Below are 23694 nucleotides of genomic sequence, written 5' to 3'. Positions count from 1 at the left end.
GATGTGGATTTTGTTTCTTATGCAATCTCTTGTGGTACTGTAATTAGATTGCTGCATAGCGTTGCTACCTAGATGTAGTCGCTTGGTGACAACAATTCAAGAGCTCAGTTGGTGGTTGTGGGGTGGGAATTTCAGTGGTGTCTGTGCCTGTTGTCTTTCAACAGTGTTGCCTGCTTTTAGGGTTATATATGTAGGGTTTGGCAATGGAAGATCATGAGCAGCAGTGGTGGCCTTCTGGTAGCTGAAAAAGGCAAGCTGTTACAAGGTCTTCAGGAGCTCGCTAAGGATACGTTCCTCAGACTAGAGAAACTGTAGTCGCTTGTCTGTCTGGCTTGGTAGGGCTATTATTTTTATCTGAATGTTTATTTTTTAATACTTGTGACAGACTGTTCTGTTGCTTGCAGGGAGGAATGTTATACACAATGTATGTTGTGAAATGTGACATTAAACAAAAGTGAAAGTCTGCTTTCTCCCATCGTTCTCATTTTTGCCTTTGTTTCCACCCAGTTGTGGCCAGCCACTGTATTAAGTTCTTTATCTCTGAGACATACTTTGGACTATTTCAGCAGTTTGGCTCAAGGAGCAGATTGAGTCTTGTAATTATTTGTGGTGGCCTAAAAAAAGAGCGAGCTGAGACTAGTCAGGAAGAAAGTACAAGGATGAAAACATGGTGGGCTTTTAACACAAAGAGAAGCCCACATGTTGCTGTACGTACTTTGGGTTGGCCAGTAATATCTCTCGGCAGTGTGAATCTTTCATGTTGGGAGAGAGGAATAAAGGTTTCAGCCTACCTTCCCAAGAGAATGGCTGTGTGTTGAAAAAGGGTTGTTGTCGTGCACACATCCATAACTGCATAAGGTTACTGCAGTGAGAAACAATTTGTAGGCAAATGGTATAGTTAACGCATCATTGTTTTGTGAGATAAGGGTGAATTTTAGTATGAATTTTACTTCCGATAACAGACCGTAGGTCTTTTCGTTTAGAATACAGAATTTTATTTCTCTGCAACTTTTTATGTGCTGAACCCTTCATGGGCTACAGCTTCTGACTGTTATTTTACTATTAACATCCTCCTTATCTCATGTATGCCTTGTGTTCTTCTTAAACTACTACTCAGTGGCACATTTAAAACATGTGACATAGTGCAAAAAAATTAAATAATTATTTATCTGGTGTTAAGTTGGTATGGAAACCAGTTCAAGAATCTCTGTTGCTGCAGCTTCAAATGGGGAGGTGGATGAGGGCTAAGACTTGTCTAAGTTTCAGTTAAGTTCAGATAATGAAAGCTTGGCTGCTCATAAAATTAAAGAAGTAGCTGAGCCTTCTAGTTGCACTTGGAATAAGGCAGTCTTTAAGTAGGGGGAGGAGGAGTGAGAATGGAGGACACTGCTTGTTCCAGTAAACACAATCTTAATTCCTTCACAATGTGAGCTTGCCACCAATCCGTCAAACTGACAAGAGAGCCTCTGCCATATTTAATTTTTTTTTTCTGTGGTAAGAAGGAAAATGCTGTGCTATATTATGCAATTTTAAAAAGTCTGTGCAGTAAAAATCTGTGTCCGTTTGAATAAGTGGGAGCAATAATTCTATTCTTGCAGATAGAATGCAAATAGAATAATTTTTTCTTTTAGCATATTAATTCAGTAAGGAGATTAATATAAGCTTGCAAACTTCTTAGTCAAAATCTTTATTCTCTCCACAGAATGCAATAGAATTACTACTTGGATGCTGATAGTAAATGAACTGTTTTATTGAATTGTCATAATGAAATATTGGAGGCTGGCGTATGATAGTTCTTACAAAGACTGTATTTGAGGAAGACTTTGTAGAGGAGGCAAAAGAGGGCAGAAAATTTGGTTTGAAAAAGGGAGATAAAGAAGCGGCTGCTAGTGGAGCAGTGGCAGCTATTGTTATAGCCTGTTGGCACTCCTGACTTCCAGTGTGGTTTGGAATCAAATTCTTAACTTCAGGTACATAATTTATTAATACTCTTCTGCAAGCTCAGGAATTAAGCCATGACTTCATAAGTTATTATGAATGATTGATACTACTCTATCAAAGGATTGATATATCTTTTCCAATACTGACTAGCATCACCCTTTGTTTTTTTTGGTTTTCAGTCCTGGTCTCAGTTTATGATAAAATTCTTTACACCTGAAATATCAATTAAAGTAATTAGCAGAGAAGCCCAGAATGACTCAGGTTAGAAGGGACCTCAGAAGGTCATTTAGTCTGGTCTTCTGCAGGGTGAGCTGTGAGAGTAGAACAATTAATTCTTTGTATAGTCCTTCAAAATAGCAGTCTCTGTACTACGTGTTTTTGCACAGAATACTGAGATTGGACCTCAAGGAGAGGTTACTTAGGAGCCTTCGCTAGAGACAGAACTTTCTTTACAGAGACCATGAGTTTTGTCAAGCTTTCCTCCAGCTATGGAAGTCTTGCTGATGTCTGGTGTTACATTCCAAATGTTGCTTTGGGAAATGGTAGCTCTGAATGTAGAACAGTTTTCAGTCAACCACTTCTTGTTAGGGTTTTTTATTCTTGGTCAAAAGGTGGTATCAAAATTCAAATGTTGCAGCTTTGGCTTGGAAGGAAGGCAGAGAAGGGGTTTTGAACAATGTAAGGAGGGATTTTCCTGTTCTTTTACTATAGCACCAGTAGAGGTCCAGAACAGAGTGCTACAGTTCTTCACGTTTGGGTCTTAAGATGTTATATATTGTACAATTTTTACATCAGTGCAACCCCTGATTTTTTTTTTTCCTGCCCAGTAGTTTATTTCTTGTTTATGTTACTTGTGACATTGAATATTGCTTCTTTTTTTTTTTTTTTCTTTTTTTCCAGTGCGACAACGCAAAAGGACTCAAAGCCTTCTATGATGCAATAAAATATGGACCTAATCACCTGATGGTTTTTGGTGGTGTATGTGCAACAGTTACTTCTATCATTGCTGAATCTCTAAAGGGATGGAATTTAGTTCAGGTAAGGCATGGAACGGAATATATTCAAATGCTGACTGTCTTGGATCTCTGTATCTTTTTTTTTTTTTTAATTTAGAAACTTAGTATTTGATGCTTTTCAAGCTTAACATTTTGTGTAATTAGTAAATCTCGGTTTTGAAGGTTAGTGAAGTTATGTGTAAAGAAGAACAGTTGCTGCTATATAGTACTAAATTTTAAGGCTTGGCGTAGCACTCAAAACATGTGTGAGTGTGGGGCAGCAGTCGTGTGTCGCAGTAGATTAATGAAATGAAATAATTTAATGTGTCTCAAAGAAACCTGAATGAAATGGAGTTCAGTCATAGTAGGTGAGCAAATCTAGGACTTATCCAAAGTTAGCAGAAACAACTCATCAGGCCTTGAATTGTAGTACACCAGGGTCTTTACTCTGTCTCTACGCAGTCATAATGCAATAATTCCTGTTGACTTTAAAAGTATTGGAAGTGCATAATTTGTGCATGTATCTCAGTATTTCATTCACAAAGCACATTTATTCTGAGCTGTTCTTTTCGACTTTCTCAAAGGTCAAGTTTGTGGAAAGGTGCTCTCTGCTGAGGAATCAGAATTTGTTAATGCTAATCATTAAAACATAGATGATGACAGCATGATTTTCTTAATTTCTTCCATCATTTGTCCAGAGCTGATCTTTGGATTGATGGCTGTTCATGCAAGGTAGCCAGGCAGTTTTGCTTTTCAGATGTGGAAATGCCCTGACTTGCTACTCAATAGTCATATTGCCCAAAGATTAGTTTGTACCATTTTTAATAAAATAAACAAAACGTTCTATGGCAGAATAATAAAGTAATAATATGTAGCAATTACTTGAGGTTTCAGTTACAGACTCCTCTTTTCCACATGGAATATCAGAGAGATTAGTGCAGAATGAACAAATGAGGCATAATTAAGTTTGTGAAGATGATGATGATCAGAGTACAAATGGGAAAATCTTAGGAGGATAATTAAAGTAGCTTGTTAACTACGTTTGCAATGCTCATCATAGCAGATCCTCTTTTTTTTTTTCTTCCTTATGCTTTAGGATTCTTTTCTGATGTGAAAAATATCAGTTCTATTATGGAAACAAAATAATAGTTTAAAGGAGAAAGCAACAGAAAGCTCACAACTGTCTTTTAATACTCTTGAGAATGGCCTAGTCCACGGCCTGTAATGAATTATGTGGCTGGAGCTCTGGATTTTTTTGAACTTGTCACATGGAACTTCCAGATGATGTAGGGTGTTTTAAGGAGTTGTATTTCATCGTGCTAAGTCCTTTTCATTTGAAGTCATGTTCTGCCTGCTAAGGTCTGAAAATCAATTTGTTAATGAAGTTGTTCAGTCAATAAGGAAGGGCAATTAGAAAGCTTCTATTTGCTTCTAAATGCCTGAATTTGTCAATATATGCGTTAACTTATATAATGATATGAAGTATTGCTACCAGACAGCATCTATTTCTTTGTATTTAACCGCTACAGCTGTGACTAAGTCTTAAACATTATTAGCCATATCAGTACATCAAGGGATTCTCTGCTGTTTGGGCTTAGTATCCCGCAGGCACTAGATAAATCCTCACATGGCATAACTCCAGTTTGTGTCAGGTTGTTATACATTGATTGACTGAATGGTGAAAAAACACAAATGACAGCGTGGCTGGGAAGTGTGGCGAGGCTTGGTGGATGGTATAGCAGCAACAGAAACAGTCTAAATACAGCTTGTGGAAGTGTGTCATACAGTGACAGCAACACGTGTATCTGCAAATCAGCAGATGTAACATGTGTAAGATGGTGGGGAAAAGGAATACAAACCCTTCCACTCCTCAGGATCCACTGTCATAAGCATCTTCAATTAAAAGCATGACTTGATTAGAAGGAACAGATAGAGATCTGTAGTTCTTGGAAGTGGAGCAATAATATTCAGCCCGATAAATACAAGGCTGTCCTCCCTCAAAACTTGAAACTTCACCTCAAGGAGTTGCAGCAAACTCACATAAATAGTTATGTGAATTTGTGATCGTGATGAAGTCATTTTATGTTGCGGTCAAGAAGAGGGAAAACAGCATATAGACAAAAACTAACCTGACATTGTATTATTGAATAGAGGATTTGTATTTGGATGTCTGACTCCATCACTTTGTCCCTGTGCAGGCAGTCACGAAAAGGGCTCTTAACCCTGGCAGGAACATTTGATTTGATTTACCCAGGTGTCATGTGGTTCAGCAAGGTGATGGCTGTTTTCCATGCAAGAGAAATGCAGGGTGATACTGATAGCATTGGGAGGAATAGGGAAGAAAAGTCGAATAACAGAATACAACAACTGAAATATTACTTTCCTTGGCAAATGCTGTATGAGTCTGGCTGCCTGCAAAACTTTTCTGAAAGCCTTTTAGCCCTGAATTCCAAGTTTCTGGGTGACTGCTTTTCCTCTGTTTGAGGGATTTATTTTTTTCCCTGCCTTTTGCCCATTCTCTACAGTAAAAAGTCTACAAAACCAAACTATGATGTAAAAGGCGGAGAGTACAAATTTGCTGGAAATTATCATGTTGCATTGGCTACTCAAGCAACATTATAGTAGCGATGAGAAGGTGAAAAAAGGAAAAGGCACTTTTGAATGGCAGCTTAATCTCTGTATGTTGTTGATAATGATACTGTCCTTTTGACTTAACTGCTTCATTCAGGTGACTGATGGCCTGCAGCAATGTGAAACAGGGAAGACTATCAGAGGTTGAGAAGAGTCTCAGTCTGAAGATGACTTGCCTTATTTCTGTACCATATCTTAAACAGAGGGAACTTTTCCTCCCCCATCTTGACAAATTTTGATTTACTTATGATCAGCAACAGAAAGGGAGATTGTGTTCTCAATTGGCTGCCTTCAACTGCTGGCTGATTTAATTATCTCTTACTGTAACAAAATTAATGATTTTTTCAATGGAGCATTTTGTATCTGTGGAAAGAGCGAGTTGTTTCAGTCTGCAAACGCTTCTGTCTTCCTTCAGGGCTTTCACTGAGGTGTGCTAGGTGACACAACCTGCAAACTGTTTTCTGAATACGTGTTCTTAGTAGGACAGATGCAGACGCCCATTCCTTAGCTTCTGAAATGAAAACCTTTCCTGTGAGTAATCTCTGTGTGCCAGCAGTCTTACTTTGAGTTGACAATTGGAGCACGGGATGGAGGCTGCAAGTGCAGCTTTGGTCTCTAGTCTATGGTGTGGAATCCATTTGAACCTTTGTTTTTTTGGTTAAAAAGCGCCAGTAATGTTCTCTGCATCTGACAGTGGGTCATAAAGGCATGAAGGTGTAATACTGGGCAGTTGCTGTGCTGTAGGGGGAATGTTTCAATGTCAAATTCTTCTGGACTCATCCTCATTCCCTTTCAATGTGTATTCAAGACAATTAAACAGAGTGAAGAAGAATCATTAATAGTATCCACAATATATTGCAAAAGACCAGTTATATATTTTTATTTCATAGACTGAAGCATTCCTGCTGGTATTCAGGTAGTGCAAAACAGAGGAGATAGTTTGCAGTTCAGTCATTCTTTTCTATTTCAGGGTATCTTTCAAGTGTTTACCTCTCCATCTGGATTTCTTACGGTGAAAAAAAGCATGTAATATGCATAGATTGCTGTTAGTGCTTCCTTGGAGTAGCCTCTATTTAAAAACCAACCAACCAACCAAACAAACAAAACCCCCAAAAAACAAAACTGAGAAAATGCAGAGGAGGGGTGAAGCCCAGAAGGATATGAAAAAGGAGCTGGGCTGTGTGTTTGTGTGTGTAGAAGCCTAGGACACTTGTATCTGTAGGAAACCATGCTTTATTAGCTGGCCATGTTGCTCATCAAAATTCTTATTAATACAGAATTTCAGAATTATATGCGGGTTATAACTGGTGTTTTTTAACACTTAAGTAACACAAGTCATCACAGAGGTTTCCATACTGGTCCCTGAACCAAATGTTGTCTTGTTAATATCTGAATGTTCTAAATCCTCCTGCTCATTACCCAGAGCTCTGGCATGGGCACATAAACATTTGATAAAAAAATGTGTGGGTTTGTTGGGTATTTTTACGTTCCTTGTCATGTTTGTTCCAGTACAGTGAGTCTGTGCTACTTTTGCCTTCACTGCACAATTTCCATGTATTATGAGTCTGAGCAATAAAAAGGGCATTTAAACTAGTCTTTTGCTAAGAAGATTAGCTACTTCTATCTGTGAGATGCAGGCGGTCCCTCTTGAACAGGCCTTTCTTCCACTGGAATATGACCCAGTGCAGCACAAAACTAGAGTCTTTGGCTTCTGGGCCCACAATTCACCATCATAACTTTTTTTTTTCCCTTTGCTTTCCTATTTTATCTCCTGGGATTGGAGGGATTTTATAGACTTTCTGTACTTGTGTTGTTGTAGGTTTAATAGGCAAAGTGTGTGAGGGGAAACATCTCTTGAGGTCTTATTACATAAGGTGCAAACTTGATGGCATTCTGGTCCTGCTTTCGGGAGTTAGCTGAGCACATAAGGAAGTTTTGCTCACTTCACTGTAGGAATGCCTAGGAGCTCCTGAACAGGAAGAAAACACAGCAGGACTGACCTTCAGCCAGAATTTCATAGGAAGTTTCTCCTCATTTGAGAGAAGCTCCTGTGAATTTGAAGGGAGACGGAACTTCTAGTTCCATAAATCCTTCCCTTGATACAAGCTGCCAGCAGGAGCTCTGCTGTTGTTGATGTGGCCCTCCTGAAGCTCTGTGGTTGCTGCTGGGGAAGAAGATGCATGGGGAGTTGAAACAAATCATCACTACCAACCCTCCTAATTAGACTGTGTCTCTCTGTGTGTGGACAGATGCACAGTGCTCAAGGTAGAGCAGACTTAGACTTGGGAAGTAGTTTTATATTCACCCTTAAACTTAGAGAAATGGATATTGCAGTGCAGCAGAGGACATTAGTCTAGGGCAGAAGAATTAATTTAGGGACATGTTCTTTCATCCTGATGTGAGCTGGCAGTGTGCCCAGGTGGCCAAGAAGGCCAACAGCATCCTGGCCTGTGTCAGCCATGGTGTGGCCAGCAGGAGCAGGGAGGTGATCGTGCCCCTGTACTCGGCACTGGTGAGGCCTCTCGAATGCTGTGTGCAGTTTTGGGCCCCTCACTGCAAGAAGGACATTGAGGTGCTGGAGCGTGTCCAGAGAAGGGCAACGGAGCTGGTGAAGGGTCTGGAGAACAGTTCTGTGAGGAGCGGCTGAGGGAACTGGGGGTGTTTAGTCTGGAGAAGAGGAGGCTGAGGGGAGACCTCATCGCTCTCTACAACTACCTGAAAGGAGGTTCTAGGAGGGGGAGGTTGGTCTCTTCTCCCATGTAACGAGTGATATTGAAGGTCTTTTCCAACCTAAATGATTCTACAGTTCTGTCATTTCAGTTGTACCCCAGGGGAGACATTAACATTACATTGCTGTTAATAGCAGAAATTTGGTCCACAAAATTTAAAATTTCCAGGCTGAGATGTGTTAAGGAATGCACATCCTATATTCCAAATGCACTGCAAGATTTAGTAGGACCTTTCTTTCCCTTCTTTGTATCTTCTGCTTAAATGTATGAAATTGATTTATATGGCTTCACTTGGCTTTTCATCAGTTTGAAATTGGCTTCTATCCAGTATTCCATTTATTTATATGTGGCTAGCTGTTCTTTTTCATCTTGTTTGTCTTGTATTTCTACTTTTGGAGGAAACGGCAAAACTACAGTGTACAGGCTAGTTTTTGCCTTTGATCTCCTGTCAGCAGGTTCAGTTCATTACATAAAGTGTGAATAAAGGGATTCTAATACAGCTCTACAGTTAGGTCAAAGCTGTCGAAGACTGAACCCGTATGTATATTGTAACTATGATCTGCATGTTCTGACAGAAAAGAAATAATCTTATTATTTTAGTTCTTCTTAGCTGTTTTTCCATAATCATTCACTCACTTCTGTTCAGCGTTGGATCAATAATATGGAATGAATGGCTGATAGTCTCGGGACCAGACCCAGACTGGAAGAGCCAGGGTGTCACTTTGCTGTGCAGTGCACTTTGAGTTTGGGAAAATACATTTAATTCTGAACAAATTGGATATTCCGTCTTCTCTATGTACTCCTCCCTTGAATCTGAACAGTCTCTTGAAGAAAAATAAAATACTAAAAAAACCCAAACCAACTCAAACCCAAGCCCATCTCATAACATACAAGAATTGATGCTTTTCCAAACACAACGCCTTGTGTTTTTATGCTAGCTCAATTTATCGGTGAGGTAAGGTGTTTAAAATATCCATCTTAATTTATTACCAGAATAAATAATGGTTGTGTGTTTGGATTTGGATTTTCTTGGGATTTTTTTTTCCTGTGTAATTTTGATCAAATTATTCTGTCTTGCTGCTTGCATATTTTTCTTCTTTTTTTTTTCTTCTCCTTTTGGAGATTTCTGTAGAAGAGGGTTGAAGTATTTTCTTGTGTGGCCCCTCAGCTAGGATAGACCTGCCAGGTAGAATCTTACTACATTAGCAAAAATGTTTCAGTATTGCATCTCACAGCTATTGCTGCAGCTTCCTTCGCTGCTACAAAAGGTATTCCTTCATGTCGCCTCTGGCTGGTTTATTATTATTTGCTGCTGCTTTTTCTGGAGGCGGTTTTGAGAAGTAGATGGGTAGCTTTGGTCACCATCTCTTCCTTCTCTCCTCCTCCCTGTCCCCATATGATAGGCAGACTTAAGGTTTGCTTCTTTGGGAAATCACTTGTGGTTCAACATCTTCGCTATGCTGAATGAGGAGGACTGTGATATACACTGATTTCTTTTTCAGATTTGAGATTATTTTATTTTTTTATAGCAAAATTTCTAGTACCTTGCCTGATGTCTGTTTTCTGTATGGTCCAACTCACTGGACAGGAGTGCTGCTAAATTTCTAGCTAACCCATGGCTGGGTAGTGTCTCCTCTTGACTTCCTCTGGGAAATGTCGTACAACCTGTGGGGATATACCTGTGTGACATTAATGCCCCATTAATGATGATCTTCACAGTTCTTCCAGCCCAAAGAATTGCCTTTTGATTCGTTAATCCTATTGCTTTCGTTACTCTGTGACCCACAAACCTGGCTTGAAGTCTCCCATTTTTTAAGTGGGAGCAATGTTATGTTTTCTCGGCAGTTGCAGCACTGAATTTTGAGCTCCCCTTTGCATTTTTTCCCTGTGCCTGGCTTTACACAAATCTTGTTTTTATGTTTCTCATTTGAAAGCTGGCTCAGGGAAATCAGATGCTAATTGGTTGCCCATCTGTATATGATTTTTCTGCTTTAAAGGTTATGTTGATTGAAAACTATCGTATTTCACTGAAAATATAATAGCTTTGTCACTTTTTGGTTGGTTCTTGGCAATCATTGTTAATTTACTCCAATATGTTCAGATTATAGTATTGCATTTCTCTGACTATTGCAACGTTTCAAATATCCTAGAAAGCTGGTTTCAAGCATCTTTTAACACCGATTTCCCCAAATGTGATCCTTCTGATTATTTTCACCATACCTATAATTTCTGGTTATTTTGGTATGCTGTTTGCCAGAGTGACTGCTCTAATTTGTTTCTGAAAGGTAGGTTTTGAGTGTGTTCTACGAGACCAGCTTGCTGGCCTGTTTCTCAACAGCCACCTGGGAAAGCCATTGCTTTCTCTCCAGTCCCTTTGACCAGCCTGGCTTGAGTGGCCCTAGATGAAGTAGGGCCCTCTGCTGTAGCTGCTACTGCCCTTGGAACATACAAACCTGGCCACAGGAAGAAGGTAAATACAACTAAGTCAAGGCAAAATTGGTATGATAAAATTTGTTGCTTCATACCGTTACTACCCCAGTCTTAAATCCACTTCTTCATTTCATCCTCTATTTCTTACTTCAATGTTTTTCTTTGTGTTACTGTCTTACTATAGGACAAGGAAAGATTTCTCATGTGGCAAATTAACCTGCTTTCCCCTGAATGCTGTTTTGGCAGCAGTTACTTAATTACTTATTTTGAGGGATAGCATAATTCATACAGATTCAGCAACAGCAGCTCCTGGGCATAGATTGAAGAACAAACTTGTAAATCAAGCAGTTGCAAAAAGAAAACCCCTTTAGATAATTTTGAAATTGAAATAACATATTTATTGGCCTTTAAAATCAGAAAAGGCTTAATTATGCTCCATTGAAGAAGTAATACATTGCTGATACGTTTATAGAAAAGTAGTTGCTAAAGTACAAATCCTCATATAATAGAAGTTGTTCTAAGGGCCTGATTCTCAAATGTATGATTCATCTGGTATTACGACCAGTACGGCATCTGTCTTGATCCTTAGTATTCTCAGTACTCCATACCTCTAGAGCAGTTCCTGGGGACTTGTAGATCTTGCTGCATGCTTTCTCCTGGTGTCGGTGAAGTTTTAACACAACTGGAGAAAAATAAGGCCTATAAAACAAGGGATAGTTATGTTTTAATTGAACTTAAAGTGGTTTCGAAACACACTTATTTCCTCTAGCCGTAGTTATCACAGATAGCAAAAATAGAATCTTGGTGTCAGGAAAAACAGATATGCTCACTGTAGCTTAAGAGCCTCCAGGCTCTGTTGGGAAACCACTAATAAGTGCATACAAATTGCTGCTGAAACAATCTGTAGTTGGAGTAAGAAGGTTTGATCCTAGAATTACACTGAGAACAGGAGCACATTGCACAGCTCTTAAGCGTAGGCTTGTAATAAGGCATGGCCTTTTCCTTCTCGTTACATTCAAGACTTGTAGCTATAGAAAGCTTAAGTAACTGAGTCTAAACTTTTTCTTACTGAAAAATAGTTCCACAATTGCACCCTTCCAGTCTTTCAGAACCTCTTCTTGGCTCTCTGTGTTGTAATTCCTAACTGCAGTTGCAAATCCAGATTACCTTTAATATCTTGTCTTGCCTTGGTTTCATTCACTCTTAGGAGATAAGTAGGTTGAAATTTCTGAATGCTGTGTTAAGCTATGACATATTCCGCTCCTAATACTCGGAGTAAAGCGTTTCACCAGTGAAGCGTAGTCCTCATTGTCCTTTATTTTGCAAAGTCCATTAGACTTCGTTATCAGATAGACAGCCTACCACAACCTGAATAACCGGCTACGGCAGGACTGACAGTACAACCACGAGCTTTGTTTGTATTATGCTACAACACTAAGCTAGGAAACATCTCTGATTATTTATAGTTAAGCTACTGCGAGGGCAAAATAAGTATCAGGATGTGGATTTGTTGTGTCAGGTTACTTCCTGAAAGTAAAAAGATTAGCGGCACAGCTTCTGAAAGGCTTGTTCAAGTCCTTCAGTATTCAGATGAGAGTACAAGAATATATGTGATTGGGGAGTGAAAGACCTAAAGTATTGCGTGAAGTGCTTGGGAGCTACAACTTTGTGTTCATTATTAAACACTGCCATCTCGACATAAAGATTTAATTTGTTCTATGAAACAGAGCAAGCAAGTTCTTCATCATAACCCTTTTGAAAATAAAAGCTTGTAAAAGAGTGATGGCAGTCTCAATTTGAAATAGTCTAGTTGCAAATCAAAAGCTGGATGCTGGGTTTTGCATTTGTAAACAAACTCCCCCACTGGATCCACTATTCTGTTTTAAGAATATCTGTAGCTGCAAGGAAAAATTCCGTTCTGAGGAAGTGGGGTAGGCTTGCATCATTGATAATAATGGGGGAGGGGGTTGCTGTGAAGACATACTCATGGTAAAGAGATTATTTTCCTGATGTCTCTTGTTTAATTTAAACAATCAATCCAAAGATTTGTTTAGGTAAGCAGATTTTTATTGATTCTCTTTTGAAGGCTCTGAATGCTATTAAGAAAAGCAGAGTGGCTGAGCAAGCAATAGAGAGGATCAGTATTATGTTTAGCTCTTACTAACAAAATGAAAATAGCTTTTATTAACAAAGTGAAAATCAAACAATAAAGGAAAGTATGAACACTAAGATGCTGATTCTCTCTGGTGTGTACCTATCTATATATGTATATATACACACACACACATATGATATATATATATATATTTAGAATTATCTAAAAATGTCTTCAGTGCTTCTTATGTCTCAGTCTGTTGCTGATGGGGCACATTCAGATAAATGGAGTTGCATTCTCTTCAGTCGCATCAGGATTAATTCTCATTCAGAAATGTGGCTGACATGCGTAGGTGGGTGCTACATAAGCAGCCTGCTTTGAAATTTTTTCCTTTTGGCTTTTGCTCTCCAGTTGTTTTTGCCCTTCACCTGGTTTGCATTATTCTGCTTGCTTATGAGAAGTCAAAAAAAAAAAAAAAAATCTGATTTGCAAATCTGAAAGAGAAGGATGGATGAGAACCATTAGTTTACTGTTATATAAAGTTCCTGTATGTTATTTGTGAATATTGATACAGGAGGTCAGAATTACAGGTTACAGACTGTAATCAGACAAGGGTGGAAGAAATTTGGCTATGGAGACAGCAGTTTAAGAAACAATTTTTACCTAGCAAATATTTTCAAACCCTTTTGTCTTAGCTATTAAATTTCAGTTATGTTACAGTTACCAAATCTGATAAGGCTTGGTGACGTTAATGTTGATAATGAGTTCCTTGAGTTGTCTGTGTGAAAACTCTTGTGACCAATGTAATTTTGTTCTTGCTTTTGGAAATCTTTCTGACAATGTGACAAACTCCTGTCTTTATGATGGTTTTGGCTTGGGAAGAAGAGAGAAAATGCAGAAAATTGTTTTCATTTTTTTAGAGCAAAGGGCAGAAATGTGCCACTACTGGGGCCCTGAGTTTCACTGTCTGACACATCCACCTTTATTGATAAAGAACTCGAGCTACTGTTTTTGCAACTATAATTATCATAAAGTCACCTTATACATAGACTGTACTCAAGGTTGCATGAGGCATATCCTCAGTTATAACACAAATATTCCCTCATAATAAATGCGCTTGTGCTGGCTTGACTTGTCTCCTATTCACTGTCTAATGGCTCGACCACAATAAGAGATCTATGATTCCACTACCTGGTGGTTTGGGTTTTTTCAATTAAATCATTAAAAACAAAGATAACAAAACAGAGTAATAATCTTTGTACAAATAATTCTGTAGTTTGCTCTTTCTGTTACTCTATTTCTTAACTTTTCAGTTTTCCATTGCCACAACAGTGCTAGGAGGACTTAAAGGCAACATGTTGCCAATTAGTCATGGCTTACAGACTGCTCATTTGAACGGCAGGCATTTAGTTTTCTGTCCAGAAGTCCACATTTATTACTGCAGATGAACCAACAGGGTGTACTTTCATAGTTAGTTCAACGGTCTAACTGGTTATGTGAACCAGGAAAATGAAACTTTAAATGTTGCTGCCCAATATTGCACTGTTTTACAGACAATTATAGTATTATAATTGCCTTGTAAAGACAGCTTGTGTCTCCAGTCACAAATGAATTCACACAGAATATGACATTCTTAGCATAGCTGTAAAGAGGAGAGGGAGGGCAGCGTGCAGTAAACCTAATAATTCATGTTTACTGAGAATAAGTGGATTGAGTGTGCTACTTTGGAAGTCTTAGCTGCCTGTCCAGAGACTACATAAAGCCTCCCCCAATGTGTTCCCCAAAAGCTGCATTTGTAGGATGTATGGTCCCAGAAAGCAAACCTCACCCTCAAGTGTATCATTATTGCCTTAGCTCCCAAGCCGAATGATGAAACGTGGATCACGTGAATTCTACAGAGCTTCAGACTTGTCCGTGTATGAAATGAGTTTTGGTAACCCCGCTATGTGAGGACACCTTGAGGCGCAGTGCCACCATTAATCTCAAAACCTTGTCATCAGGCTGTGCTTGATCCTGCACTGCTTCAGAGTGTCAATGTCTCTCATTCTGCATGTCTTCTCCGGAGTCAACCTCAAGGGCCTTCATGGTGTGCTTCGTTCTGTCAGGAGGGGTCCAGTCCCAGATGGTTCTGCTTGTGAGTGTGGCAGTATTTTAGACTGCAATTTCTACAGTCGTTATTAACAATATCATAAGAGAGATCAAAATAAATGTCACTCTTCTGAATTGTCATCAAGATTATCATGGCCGATGTCATGATTTCTGTTTTTGTACCTCCTTTGCTTTTGGCCTTTGAGGGAGGCAGTTCTGTCTTGTCATGGAACATCAAAGGTGCAGTGAACTATCTCAAACGGTCCTAGCTCAGTGCTTAACCTAGTGAAATTAATGTTCAGGGATTGGAAGCGGTCCTGTCCGACTTCTTGTTTGGTGATTGCTGATACAACTAAGCTCTGTGTAAGTACCTGTGTCACTGAAGAGAAGGGATGGGTTTCCCCTTCTCTTTGGGTGCTCTAACTAATGTTTATGTGGAATAATAAGCATACCCACCTTTCAAGTTCGCCTGAAAACAGAAGAGTGAAAAAGAATTAAGTGTATACGTTTTCAGAGCATGCTTGGGTCCCCAAGAGCATGGAGTTACAAAGTCTGCTGCCTAAACCCTGCAGAGGGTGGGATTTCAGATGCACTCTTCTGCTTGGAATGGCCCGTTGCTCTAGCTCTAACCACCTCCGTGCCCAGCATGCCTGATGGGTTTGAGTCTCATCCTGAGGCACTTATCTCTCCCTGTGTGCTGTTAGAGCCCAACTTTGTATTCTATTACTCTGAAAAAGCATTGATGTTCTCAGAGTATGTGTCTTTGCCAGGTATTTCTGAAAGCATGTCTGTCTTTCATCATACTGCAACTGCTCGCCATGTTTAATCACCATATATAAAATTGCAGTGCTAATTTTAACATCGCAGTTGGTTGCTGTGGAAGTGGCTGTAATGAACAAAATGAAAAGTTATTAGCCATATCCTTTTTCCTGCTCTGCAATCTAATAGTCATTTGGAGAAATCTCTTCCAAATGGTTATAACAACTTTATGGGCTCAGTGCGGAGGAAGTCGTATGCCTCTACTGAGGTTTTAAGCCAGTTTTACACATTGAAAGACCAACACACTGATTGAAAAAGAAATCCCCTTCGTGGAGATTCTGCCTGATTTTAGGAATGCCTAAAGGTACAAGGCAGCTCCCTTTTTGTCTCGGATGGCTCCAGATGCTGGATGTGCATGGATTTGCTTTTGTGCATCGTATCTGCTCTAGTTGATGCAGGTTGCTGTCACTTAGCAGCAGAAATAGGCCTTAACAAAATAATACTCTTTTTCTTTAAGATGTTTCCAGCAGATAAGGTAGTAAAGGAGATGCTGGTGCTTACGACTGTTAAAATAGTACAGTCAAAACACTTGCCCAGAAATTTGAAGGTTTACAGTTCTCCCCCAAGACAGTCAAAATCACATCCGAGTGCCATATCCAGTAGGCTACGGAGTCACTGTCCCTCGAGTGCTCTGTTTGTCTGGTTGCTTGAACATTTTAAATACTTTGCTCTGCAGTGGGACACCACTGACTTGAGGTAGAAGGCAACTGCACAGGGTATTTGGCACCCTGAGCTTAGGATGATGGTAACGACAGCCCCAGCTCCTCAAGCTGAGGGTGGCACCCCATCTACACTTCCTTTCTCCTGCACAAGACTTACACCGTCGTACTGCCTCTAAAATATGAGTGCTCCTACGCTCTGGCAGTCAGTGTGTCTAGATGAAAATAATGAGCTGAAGCTACCTGCTTTGACAGAACAGGTATCAGCGTTCTCCTTCAGCCTGTGATCCGCATGGATGGATGTAGGGATCTGCTACCTTGGCTGATGTGCCTGGTCTTTGCAGAGAGAGGGATTTGGCACTCACCATTACCCTTGGCATTCCCACCAGCTAAATATGCCCTGTTTAGTGTATGGCTGTGATTTTGCACCACCATAATTTCCGGTTCATAAGGAAGCTAAATGTGCACAGAGTCCAGGGTCCTCTTCTGGGACCCAGCTCCTGCAAGTGGTGTTCTGCAGTATTTAACTTGGGGGTAACTGGGATACCTATTTTCACTGATAGCTGAGTCAGTATTCACTGTGCTACCTGAAGTTACCTTGTGCAACATAAACACGTGGTAAGGATAGAACCAGAAAATAGCTGGTTTATTGATTATAGCTTAGGGCTCGTCTTCAAAGATTCTAGATATGTACAGTGGAACGATCTGCCTCCTGTTCTCTCAAAGTTATAATTTAAAGAGTATATGGCTGATCTTCTCAGCTTTAATTTTTATTAAATGTAGGATATGACATTTGGGATGTCTGAACTTAAGTCTATGTAGAATATTGTCAATTCTTTGGAATCAGTTCAAGATAGGGCACTCAATCTCTCTTACAGAAACAAATCACTGGAAATTTTTTTTTATGAAGTAAGGGAAACCTTCAGTTTGTCAATAATCTAGTGGATAACTTTCAAAAAGTACTTAAAGGCGAAGAATATTATATGATTTAGGCATTGATTACACTCAATTTTCATAACTTCAGAGCAAGTGTTTTCCAGTATCACTGCAGTGATTCTTTACCACCTTAGCACATAGATCACAACATTTTTGTTTTACCGAAAGTTGCAGCTAAGGGAGTCATAACATCATATATGGAAGTATTCTACGTGTAGCAGAAATTGTTATCTTCTAGCTCTTTTGGTTCTGTACACAATCTAGAAAGACAAGCTCTAATATTTCAAAACCTAGACATTAATAAAAATTAACTTAATTTTAATGTTTTACTAAGCTTTCTTCAAACAAATTCAGAGACTAAGTATCTCCATATTTTGAAGATGTTTATCTCAGTGTGCTGATTCCTAGATCCTATGCACTACTTTAATTATGTATAAATAAATATTTATGAACTTACAGAATTTTTTCCGTGGCAGTATCTGTATTTTTCCTTGATCATAAAAAGCATAAAATTCTGCGCTGTAAAAGTGTGATAGAACACACAGATCAGAGCTAAAAATATTGAAGTTTTAATTAAAATAGTTATAATTTGATTAAATTGAGCAAAATTAAAACCTGGTATCTGGCAGTATTTGTAATTCTGGGATTTTATTAGTCTATATAGTTTTCTCTTGGATGAAGACGTAGATTCTTAATAATTTTCTGTGTAAAACAGTTTTGAAAAGGTGGTTCTTTCAAGGAGATATACCTTAGTATTGTGGTTGGAGGTTACAAACCTTATACACTGATGTCTTATGTCTATTTGACCTGAAGTTTAATTTTTCTTTAGAAATATACTTGAAATATGTGGAGTGATTAAAAATGGCAGCCACATTTCCGGCACGCAAATGAGGTCCTGTTTTAAATATATTCTCTGGTTTTAGCATAAATGTATTTCGTAGTCTTGATACTTTAATGTTGGAAAAAAGAACCTCTGAAGAGATAGGCAAGAAAATTTTCTTTTCCATGGGAGTGGTCAAACATTGAAACAGGTTTCCCAGGGGTGGGGTGGTGTCTCCATTCCCAGAGATATTCAGTACCCTTGGTCTCACCTCATTGGGCAGGGTGTAACCAGCAGGTTGAGGGAGGTGATCCTTCCTTTCTTCTCAGCTCTTGTGAGAGCACATCTGGAGTGGTGTGATGGTGTGTCCAGATTTGGGCTCCCCGGTAGAGGAGAGATGTGTGGGGATGTTGTTATGAGTCCAATAGAGGCCCACAAAGATGATGAGCAGATTGGAGAGTCTGCCATATGAAGAGAAGCTGAGAGAGCTGGGACTGTTTAGCCTGGAGAAGAGAAGGCTTGGGGGCATCTTGTCAGTGTCTGTAAACACCTGAGGGGGGCGAGTGAAGAAGGCAGAGCTGGACTCTCCTCAGTGGTGCCCGGTGAAAGGACAGGAGGAAATGGGCACAAACTGAAAGGCAGGAAATTCCATGTCATTGTAGGGGTGACCAAACCTAGAGAAGTTGTGGAAAGTTCATCCCTGGAGATACTGACAAACGTGACTGGACAGGGCCTTGAGCAACCTGCTCGAGTAGACCTAGCTTTGAGCAGGGAGGTTGGACTAGACAATGTGCTGAGGTGCCTTCCTACCTCAGCTCTCTGTGATTTTGTGAATGTAGCCCCCCGTCTTCATTTTGATTTTCGTACTGTAGACTAAAAAACCTGCAGTAGTAGCAGTGAAATTACACTGATAGGCTGAAGTCACTACACATTCCCTTATCAACTGAAAACGCTGAGCAGATTTTATTTTAATCCTGTTTAATTCAGTATGCATTTTTTGTAACTGGTTTTTTACCAAATCCTCCTTCAGGCTTTAAAAGCAGTAACAATGAAACGGAGAGCTGTAACCTCAGAGTTGAATTGAGTATGACTCCACGTGCAAATAAGTATTTCTGAAAAACAAAGACCTTAATAACACAAGTAACATTGGTTTGACCCTTCTTTGTGCAGGAGGTTGGACTATTTGATCTCCTGATCTCCCTGTTGTTCTATGATCCTGCGATTCTGAAATTGCTGAGCCATGATGGTTCCTGTTACATTTAGAACACTAAAGATGGCTTATCTTTCACACATTATAATTCTGAAAGTGTTGGCATTATTGGGAATTGCCAGAGCATCGAAACTTTTAATTCTGGGTTCATTTATTTCTAGATGATAGGGACAGTCTTTGCAAGGTGATCAGATTTGGTTGTTTTTCAAAACTGATTTATTTTATCATAATGCTACGATTTATATATTTATTTTGTTTTCTTCTGTAGGGGGAGTGACGATTTTCGTAGGGATTGTGTTGGGGAGAGGGGAATAATCTCTAAACCAGGGATAATGTCAGTCCTTATACAGAGATTTTCTGCAGTAATGAATTTTCTGTAATAGGTCAGGCATCACTTTTTCTTTGAGCTGCCATCAGATCCATGAAGCCTTTAATCGAGTGCCGTTTTCTAGATAACTCCTGAAGTAGTTCCAGCAGAGAACTCCTGCAACAGTAATGGCTTTCAGGAAAGCAAAGTATCTGTTGTGAAGTCACTTTTAATGCTTTTCTTGAATTGTGGAAATGATAGTGCTTCACCAGCAGTTAAGTACAACTCCTGTCAAGTATCCAAACTGGTGATTCACGCTACAAAGTCTGTAATTAATAAATATTTACATTAATCATTAATTATTATTTAATAAATAGTAAAGTAATTAAAATAGGCATTTACAATTGCTTACTTTACAGTCTTCTTTTGGGGCATATGGAAAGTATTTGTTTGCCTCGGTTGCGTATGATCATTTCTGGATACAAATGTGGCCTCCTGTGGCTGGATGTGGAGGGGATAACTTCTTGCAGAGTATACTGACGAGAGGTTGAAAAGTTGTCAAAGTAAATGGATTTCAGAGAACTCCCTGTGGCAGGGAGACATTAATATTAAAAGGTGTGCAGCATGTGACGCAGGCTTATGTAGGCTTAAAATTATTCTCAAACAAGGAAAAATTGCTGTGCAGAAACTGTGCAGTACTGAAAACATACTGGTTCCCAGCTGGTAATAAGCACTCTTCCAGAAACCACAATAATAGTGTTTATGTGCAGATAAATAGAACTTACAACATCTCTTGCTATAATGACATTTGGTGGTTACTAAAGTGTTAAAGCTACTGTTCTAAAAGCAAAGTTCTCGGGCCTGTTTGTTAGTTACTAAGCGACCCTAACAATCAAAAAATATGACAGGCAGTAACGTTTAAAAGGTCTTTCAAAAAAAAATCTTGTCAAGATAAAAAGCAAAGAGAACAGGCAGAAATGTACAGAAATAGTGTAGTGAAACAATGGCTGCCTTCTGTCCTGTCCAGAGACTGAATGAATTGTATGGTTTTCTCTTCACTATACAAGGATGGAAACTCAGGGGGTTGACTGAGATGGTCAAAAGATCACCACACTGAGAGTAAAAAAGGATATAGGGAAGAGAGGATTATTTTTGCATTAATGCAAAATGATGATATTTTGCAGTTAGTCAAAATATCAATGGTCAAGACATTCTTTACTTGGTTGTACTTGAGTTTCAAATGAGAAGAACTATAATTGCTCATTTATAAACATAAATTCAACCTTATGTATTACCGAATCCTGCTGGAAAGATTGACATGATTGGAGTGTTAATTCCACAGTCACAGCCTCTTTAAGAAAGATCAAGTGGGCAAAAGTCAAGCGGGAGCGCTCAAAAATAGCATTTCTTGTTGCTGTGTGAGTGACCTCTCGAAAGAAAATGAATATTTAAGGGATTCCTGTCAGATTAGAGAAATATGAAGCAAATAATCAGTATAAAGTTATTTCCTGATGTTTGCAGAAGACCATCAGGTCACAGCAGAAAATGAGATGATGAACTCGAGATGTTTTTATGATATAACCAGGGGAAAATAAAGGTGTATGATAAAGCATTTCAGTCTGGATGAAATATGTTAGAAATATCAACTTCTTGAACAGAAAAAAAAAAAAGGACTACTGGACACAGAGCTTGATGTTGAAATCAACGTGGTTTATAATTATGAATTGTGTGATAATATTACTCCGTATTCAGACATCTACAGGCTGCCCTGATTATGAAAAACAAACAAATGAATAACTAACTGGCTTACTGTCTGATGTTTGATGAAAACAAAATTAAACAGGAGAAAGTGATAACAACTGGTGGAAATCAGAACGTAGGAACATTTGGAACATAACAAGGTCCTGATGTGGTCAGCACTGCTCTGGGCAGAGGTTTGCTCTAGGTGACCTCTGGAGGTCACTCCCCACCTAAATGGTTCTGCAATTCTAGGATGGTAAGAGAAAGGACAATAGCAATAAGACACATCTAAGTATATGGGGAATCAAAGGAAATCTAGCAATGATACTGGCTCATTAAGAGGAAATAGTATTGTCAGTAACTATGTGTAAACAGTGGAAGCATTTGTTTAATATTCTTGGTCTTTCTGTGTCTGTTTTGGGGGAACAGATGACAAAGCAAATGCTGTAAGCTTTTCTGCAGTAACCTGTGAGGGTGATGGTTAGAACAAGTTGTACTAAATTTTGTATTTAAGTTTTCTGACAAATTGGTCAAAGAACTTTGTGACTACTCGTCGTGAATTTTAATATCTTGGACCACTGAAGCACTTAAAAGGAACTGGAAGGAAGCTAACATTGCACTAGCAAGTTAAAAGACTATAAAGGATAGTTAGAGTTGATATAAGCTGAAGTGAGTCCTATAAAACGGAACACATGGCATAGGTTTTGACTAATAACGAGCAGACAGAAGGAAGAGAAAAAACGCCCTATATCGATTTATGAAAAATTACCTCCTGCCAAACTTGTTTTGCTGCTTTGAAAATATAATTTCTGCTGAGACAAAAATAATAAACATTTATAACTCAGGTTGGTTTCTAAGTAATCTCTCATAAGGCATTTGCCTTGCAAAGGTTAGGGAATTATAAGTAAGAAAAACAAGTCACTAGCACAGAGTGATCCTGATTAGTGAGGGAACAGCGTGTCTTAATACATTTCATACTCCTCTATTCTGGATCATACTCATCACTTCTGGAAAGCAGTGTTCCTGAAAAGGACTATAATCTCGGTAGATAATTAGCCTGTCATCACAGTGTGATGCTGCACTCAAAACAGGATTCTTGGATGGAGAGATAAATAGGGGAATTTTTAGAAGAAATTCTGTGTCCAGTTCTGGTGCCCATATCAGACGATATTCATAAATTCCAAAGTTTTCAGAGAACATCTATGCAAATGGCTAAAATGCAGTGAAAAGGTCTCCTTATAAGGAGAGATTCCAGGAATTCTGTTCAGACTACCAGACAGATAATGGTGAAATTTTATCACCTGAACTATATAACAACTTTTGATAACCACTTCAGATTGAATTATTCTTGATATTTTTCTTTGTAAAGTGGAAGCTAGACAAAATAAGGCTAAACATAAAGTATACCTTTTTAACAGAAGAGATATTTAATAGAACAATTTACTGAAGCTTTCATTCCATTCTACCTCACTAGCAAGTCAAGAGCAAATGTTTTTCTAAAGCTATGCTGTAGATTAAACAAATGCAGTCTTTTGGCATGTCATGCATATGAGGTCACCCTAGACCCTCAAAATTGTTCAGTCCAGCTTTATCTACAAGTCAGCTGAACACAGATGTTTTTACAGGAAAATTGAAGTGTTATCATTCATAAAATGAAAGCATGGAAAATGACCTTTTTAAAAAAAAAATCAGAAAACCTTCCTTAGATAATGGAGAAAGCTATTTATTGTCTTAAATTGAAGAAAAAGTATTAGAATGAAATTATTTGTCTGGAAATTGCATGAAGCAAAATTGTAGTGGATATTAATACCTCATCATACACAAAATAAAGCAATTGCAAAAAAAAAAAAGCATGACTAAGTTCTTTGCTCAGATCTTTTAATAATTTGGTAGATTATTATCTTTTGGTCAGAAATCCACAATGAACGAATTGAATAACACTGCCCTGATTTTTAAGGACAATCTAGAGGTAGGCAAATGCCTTTCAGTAAAGAGATAATATTTGGCCTTTTCAGGAAACAGAAAGTTTCCTTTTCAACTGGAAAACATGTTGATGTGAATCTGTTTTCTGGGAGAAGATAGGAAGGAAATAGTGTCCAAATCACATTAGTTTGCAGGGAGAGGAAGGAATTACATAAATTTATTTTTTACTTTGCTCTTAAATTAAAATGGAAATAATCTTATTAAATGTTTGAACACCAGTTCCTTGAATCACGTAAAAAAGATAGACTCTGTTTTCACCATTGGTAATTTTCTAGCTTTTGTATTGTGAAGAAAAGTTTGTTTCTATGCCC

General features: G+C 38.7%; 1 protein-coding gene across 2 annotated transcripts in view; it reads left to right on the top strand.

Annotated features, from left to right (window-relative positions):
• The window catches only part of GABBR2 (gamma-aminobutyric acid type B receptor subunit 2), a 477515-nt gene that overhangs the window by 98628 nt on the left and 355193 nt on the right, over nucleotides 1-23694 (top strand). For both annotated transcript variants that reach the window (XM_086469193.1, XM_086469192.1), the window contains exon 2: nucleotides 2842-2979. In XM_086469193.1, the coding sequence (XP_086325319.1) occupies nucleotides 2842-2979 (138 nt within the window). The remainder of the gene's footprint in view (nucleotides 1-2841; nucleotides 2980-23694) is intronic.

This window comes from Leptosomus discolor, chromosome 8 (genome assembly GCF_034619465.1).
Source record: "Leptosomus discolor isolate bLepDis1 chromosome 8, bLepDis1.hap2, whole genome shotgun sequence".
In the NCBI taxonomy this organism is placed as follows: domain Eukaryota; kingdom Metazoa; phylum Chordata; class Aves; order Leptosomiformes; family Leptosomidae; genus Leptosomus; species Leptosomus discolor.
Note: the sequence above shows the minus strand (reverse complement) of the source record. Positions and strands in the feature narration are given on the sequence as shown.